Consider the following 6,000-nt stretch of genomic DNA (forward strand, 5'->3'; position numbering starts at 1 on the left):
CTCAGTAAAATAATCTGTCACTTCTATTTCTGCAAGACCAATAGATATATTATTACAGCAGTTAGTGCTGGATTTAAACATAAACTGCTTCATGTTCTTTTATCCAATAATTTAACAGAGTACTATATAAGTTCATGCATAATATTAAAAAATTAGAATCTTAAGGTATTTTTAGTCTTAACCTAAGAGCAAAATAGAGTACACTGTCTCACATAAACTGACAAATTCACTCCTTACTCCAGCATCTGATCCAAAGTGCCAGCCAGGGAAAGCCTGGCTAAGGAACTGCATGATCCAAGCCCAGTGAAAACAGATTCTCAGAGGGAAGGATACATATTTCAACAGTGCACTCAAGCTTCATTTAGGAACATCTATGTGAGGTTGCAACAACAATTAAAGCAAAATTAGGTTTAGGGAGGCATTATGCATTCACAATGACCTACACTGCCTGTGAGATGAGACTGTTTATTAAAAAGGAACACTGAGAGTTCCTATGGATTGAAAGCGGTAATCACCAAAAAAAGTAAAGAAAAGACTAGTCAAAAAAGAGGCTTCTAAATGGCACATATATATAACCATTGTTTGTTTAGAACCTAAAAGCAAGCTTTGGTGACATACACTCACAAACTCATCATGCATAAGTGAAATGATTCACTGTTTGATCAAATGTTTAATTTTAGCAAACAAAATTGAGGAAAGAGCCAGATTGGCATGACAAGGATCTGATGATACATAAGTGACTGGAAAATCCAGACTCAGAAATAAACTCTGAATTGGGCCTGCACAGAATGCTTGGGGCACAGTGTCTCATCACACATATGATGCATGCAGTGTCAGAAAAAGGCAGACCAAATGGCAACATCCTGCAAAAGCCCTGCTGGCAAGTTCTCAAATAATATTGCTATCAGTTTTAGCTGACTACAGAACCTTATAGTTGCCAGAACTAAGATGAGATGAAACTAATCATACTGTGTTTTCAATCAACTTCCTGCTGGCTGCCACCATTTCAAGAATGGAATTCATTTGCTTTATGTCTATTAACATACTTCCTTCTTTTCTGGTTCTAAGGCACTAAATGCAGTGGTATGGTATCAGTCTGGACAATAAAAATGATAAGCAGCAGTCAGAACAGTACAAATAGAATTGCAAAAGTACTACCCCCTCTGACATACTCTTTTCACAGTATAGGCTACCACAAGCTTACAAGTCCCTTCTATGCATACACCTATTCAAGAGCAGTATCCCCAGCCCCTCTGATGGCTTCACTCACTAGTGAAACCCTCATGGAGATCTTTAAAAGTCAAAGGGAAATTGCCAACATGTAGGTCATTAAAGAATCAGCCTCATCTCTAATAAGCAAAAATGCTTAACTGGAATATAATACATCCAGTAACATTTTCATGTATTTATGAAATCTTCAACCTTGACCTCATATACATCATAAGGGAAAGGGTGCTGAAATCCAGTAGTCTAAGAAAACATAAACATTACACAATTCTATAATTCTGTGGTCTGTTAACCAGGAAAATAAGAAAGCATTTTTCCAGGACATAAGAACCAGAAGTTAACTACAGCATATTTTAGATTAAGACATCTAAGATAACTTGCATACTGAACCCTTTCCAATCTTTGTATACTAAGACTATTCCAATAAATAGTGAGATAGTTCTAATGACTGAACTTGAAGATACAAAAATAGGGGGAAAGGGGAGCAAAATATTTCCAAACACTAAGTTGTATGAATTTTTCATAAATAACATGAATACTGATGAGGTTTCTCAGCTGAGATTATCTGGGTAAGTGAAATGACTCTGTAAAATATCAAGATCATCTCAGTGCTCCATTTAAACTTTACTCAAGCAGAAATTACTGACTGGAGAGTCTAAAAAGAAGGGCGAGTTTGCAGATTTAAGGATGGATTCTGTGATCTTCAACAAAAGGCAAGCAAACGTTAGCTGTTGACCTTAAGCAGATGTTTCAGAAGTTCTTAACAGGCTCACTCAAAAGTATCTTCTTTCAGCTGTTCATTTTTCAGTCTCTCAGATCTTGAAACATCAAGAGCTTAGTAGTTTTCCAGTCTCTAGAGATTGTTGAAACCTAGAGGATCTGAATTTCTAATATAAACCCAAGTCTTCTAAAAGAAGAATGCCTCCAACTTCAATGCAATAGCACACACTAGTCTGCTCCTGTAATCTCTCTGCATGCCACCACTATCAACACGGGTCTCTGGGGCTGCTTCCATCCCTGTCCAACCAAGGGGCAAGCTTCAGCACAGGAGCCCATAGCTTACCTCAATTTTAATAATTCTTTGTCTTTTCCTTAATATTTTCCGTCTTTGTGGCTTACTGCAGAAAACATGCGTCTTATTACAAAGAGTCCTATAGGCATTATATAAAAGCAATTTTAAAAAACAAAGGCATCATCTTTTATACTTGGTAAAATGTAGACCTTATTGTTTGACCCCCAGACACAAAATTGCTCTGCTGCTTTCCTGGCTTGGGCTGACTCAAGAAGAACTGTGAAAGGGCTGTCAACCACTGCACTGACAGGGACCCAAAAACATGAAGCAATACCTCTACATACCTTATTTACAAATTCAATAGAAACTACTATATCAACTTACAAGTTTCATAACTTTTCATAGCTTTAAATGTACTGGCCCTGTTGTTCCAAAACATGACTTGACAGACATTAAAATGACATGAAAGTTACAGGTAAGATGCTGTCTTAAAACAGGTCATAACCCTAGGTAGAGCAAGGGTTGCTCTAGGAACCCTAGCTGAAATCTAGAGCAGCAGAATTTCAACTTCACACAAATATAAATCTTTCTGCTATCATGACTTACTTTCTTCAGAACGCTAGCATAAAACTGTAACCCCTTAAGAACTCCTGACAATGCAACTCCAATAGAAAGGCACATCTGCACTGATTTACCACACAATCCCTTCTAGCACTAGCAAGGCCTAGGTAAATAAGGTCATGTAGTCATTTAAGCTTTTTCAGGACTGAAAAGTACAGCAATCAACTCTGAAAACTGACAGGACCATTTTTTAAAGTGGAAAAATAGATACTTATTTTATCACTGTGTATTGAAATGCACCTGGCAGACACTTAAAGACTGAAAAATGGGCTAATTCATTCACTGTATTAGTGGGAAAAGTGAGGGTTTTGTTTCACACTGCTGTCTTTCAAAATTATCATACAAAAACACCCCTGCATGGATGGCACTCTGAAGGGAAAAAAAACGGGAGGGCAAAAAATAATTACCAGTTGATATCTGCTTGTGCACGGGAAGCATGTTTTAAAAAATCAGCTTTAAAGGCAATGGGTTTTCTTGAGAGCCTCCTGTAACCATTAAGCAGATCCTTGAACACAAAGCACCAGATTTTCTTCTCATTATCAAAACATGCTGAACTAGCCAAGAAGTCGAGCCCAAAGAAAAAGTTCACTTTCAACCTTCTACGATTCTCCCATAAGTATCATGTTACAGAAGTCAGTGCACTGCATTAGAGATAGCAAAAACTTGTTCTCCACTACTTTACAAAAAATATCAGATCCAAATATGGGTGCCTAGCAAAACAAAAATTAACAAAATTATTTACTATGTATTTATAATCTGTCTTGTAAGATCACTCCCAACAGGGTCATGGCATTTGTTGCAATTCAGGCTTCTGTCAATACTAAAAAATGGGATTTCGTTTAAAATCCTGCCACTTCAATGAACCAACCAAACCTACAGTGACATCACTAAATCACTCTTATCGCATCTTTTTTCTCTCAGCCTCCACTTCCCCAGAGTACCTTAAATTGCATGACATAAATCCCAAGAAGGTACAATCACAGACAAGTGTAAATCTCAGGTGGGCCCTCAAAAGTCTATTTAGTCACATACCCTATGAATTTTCCTTAAATAAGAACATTAGGGACTAATGTTGCTGTGATAGACACTAAAGACATTTTACGACAATGTGTATCTGCTAGAATACCATCTCCCATGGCACGAGTGATTTTTTAAAAAAAAATCAGTAACGGAAATATCTTCAACAGACACAACCCTAGAGGTGGTAGTTTAGGAAGGAACAGATTTACTTGTTTTTTTCACCTTTGGCAAACAGGAATGACCCCTACTTCCTTCTTCCTAAAAGGGTATCAGCAACCAGCTAACAAGGGCCTTATCTATCATGAACCACTTCGCTTTCATAAGGTTGAGAACGAAGTGTGTTTTTGTCCTTAGCCTTTTTCCCTCATTAGTTATGCTGCCCTGCGTGAATCGCAGCGGCAGCTCCCGGTTGCCGGGCACAGGGCAGGGATGTGTCAGGGACAGCCGTCAGGGCACCCAGGGCCCGCATTACTCAGCTGCGCCTTTGAGGAGCTGAAGACAGGCCCGGGAGCGCAGCCCGCAGCCCCAGAGGAGGGGCGGCCTCTCCAGGAAACCTGCGTGCCCGGGGAAGCGGTCAGGCCTCCCCCGCCGGGCTGCCGGGAAGGCCGCGCTGTCCGGGCGGCGGGGGGGCCGCGGGCGGCTCCGGCACCCCCTCCCCCTCCGCGCCCGGGGGCAGCGCAGCCGCCTCCCCCCGGGGCACCCGCTGCCTCTTCGACACCGCGGTCCGGGCCCCCCGGGACCCGGCACCCACAGGCACGGAGACATCCCTCTTCCGAAGGGGAGGAACCCCCGCGGCCCGCCCGGCAGGGGCCCGGGGCCGCCCCCTCCCCGCGGCGAGCTGCGGACTCGGGCCCCGCGACCGCCGGTGCCGGGGGTTACTACCCGGCCCGTTCCGCCCCCGCCCGGCCGCGGCCCCCCGCCGCCTCGCCCTTCGCCTGGCCGCCCGTCCCCCTCCGTCCCTCCCCGCCCCAGCCCAGCCCCGGGCCCGGCTCACCCCCAGAAGCCGCAGGGGCAGCGCGGGGGCAGGCTGGGCGCCTTGCTGCGCTCGCTGCCGGCGTCTCCCATGGTGGGGCCGGGGCGCGGGGCGGCGGCGGGCGGGGGGCGCGCGGCTCCCGGCCGGGATTCCAGGCCGGTCAGCTGGAGCCGGGCGGCACCACTGGGGAGGCGGCGGAGGGGGAGGGCGCGGGGGGGCCCGGCCGCACCCTGCCGATGGGGCGGGCAGGGGAGCGGAGACGCGGCGGCACGGGGACGCGGAGCTCCGTGCGACGGCGCCGCCCGCCCACCGGTGCCGGTGACCGCTCCGGTGCCACGGCGGCGCGCACCCGCCCTCCCCGGAGCGCCGCTCGGCCCCTCGCGCAACAATGCGTGCCCCCCCTCCGGCACCGTGGCTCCCCCCGTCCTGAGCGCGATGGTTTCGTCAAGCCACCGAATCAGCTGGGAGCGGCATGTACCACAGCACATCCCTGGGGGAAGTTGGGGCGGATCGCGTGCGGGAACTGGGTGAGGAGCGAGTTTGGAGGGCACCCATAGGCTCGAGAAGAGAACAGGATTCTCAATGACGAGTCCCAGACGGGGCTGAGGCCCACAGAACCGCCTGGAGCCGCTGCCCTCTTTTGCCTCTACCCATACGTTGGGCACACAGTGGTACAGCCAGGGACGGCCGGCGGGGTGGGGGTGCTGGTGCCGCTGGCACATGCGCAGACGGGCCCCTGACGCGGAAGTCTGTCGGTGGGAGCGGGTCCCGGGGGGCCGGGCCGGGCCCGTCCCGTGCTGCCGCTCCCGCAGTGCCGGGACCTGCCTCGCCGAGGGACGCTGTCCAATATCTTTCCCTTGTCCTGGTCGCTGCCAGCGCAGTGTGCCGGGGCCGGGCCGGCTGTGCGCGCTCGGGAGCTCTCCCCGGAGGCTGGGCGGCTCTGGGGGGCTCCGGTGCGGTGTGGGGTGACGACGGGGACTCGTTCCCTTGGGGCTCCGCTTGGAGAGAGATCTGGAGGGCCCGAGGGCGACGCTTGGCCTTCTGTTTGCCTTCTTATCCTGTAGCTGTTCGTCCTCGCTTCCCTCAGTCCCAACTAAAGCCGTGTAGGTGTTTGACGTACTCGGGGCTCTCCTGGCCTGTGGTGAGC

General features: G+C 48.4%; 1 protein-coding gene across 1 annotated transcript in view; it reads right to left on the minus strand.

Annotated features, from left to right (window-relative positions):
• ZFAND3 (zinc finger AN1-type containing 3) overlaps positions 1-5,107 on the minus strand; it is a 134,889-nt gene extending 129,782 nt beyond the window's left edge. The window contains exon 1 of the mRNA XM_059467670.1: positions 4,875-5,107. Coding sequence (XP_059323653.1) covers positions 4,875-4,945 — 71 coding nt within the window. The 5' untranslated portion in view covers positions 4,946-5,107. The remainder of the gene's footprint in view (positions 1-4,874) is intronic.
• Positions 5,108-6,000: the final 893 nt, after the last annotated feature.

The sequence above is a fragment of the Ammospiza nelsoni genome, chromosome 3 (genome assembly GCF_027579445.1).
Source record: "Ammospiza nelsoni isolate bAmmNel1 chromosome 3, bAmmNel1.pri, whole genome shotgun sequence".
NCBI classification, from domain to species: domain Eukaryota; kingdom Metazoa; phylum Chordata; class Aves; order Passeriformes; family Passerellidae; genus Ammospiza; species Ammospiza nelsoni.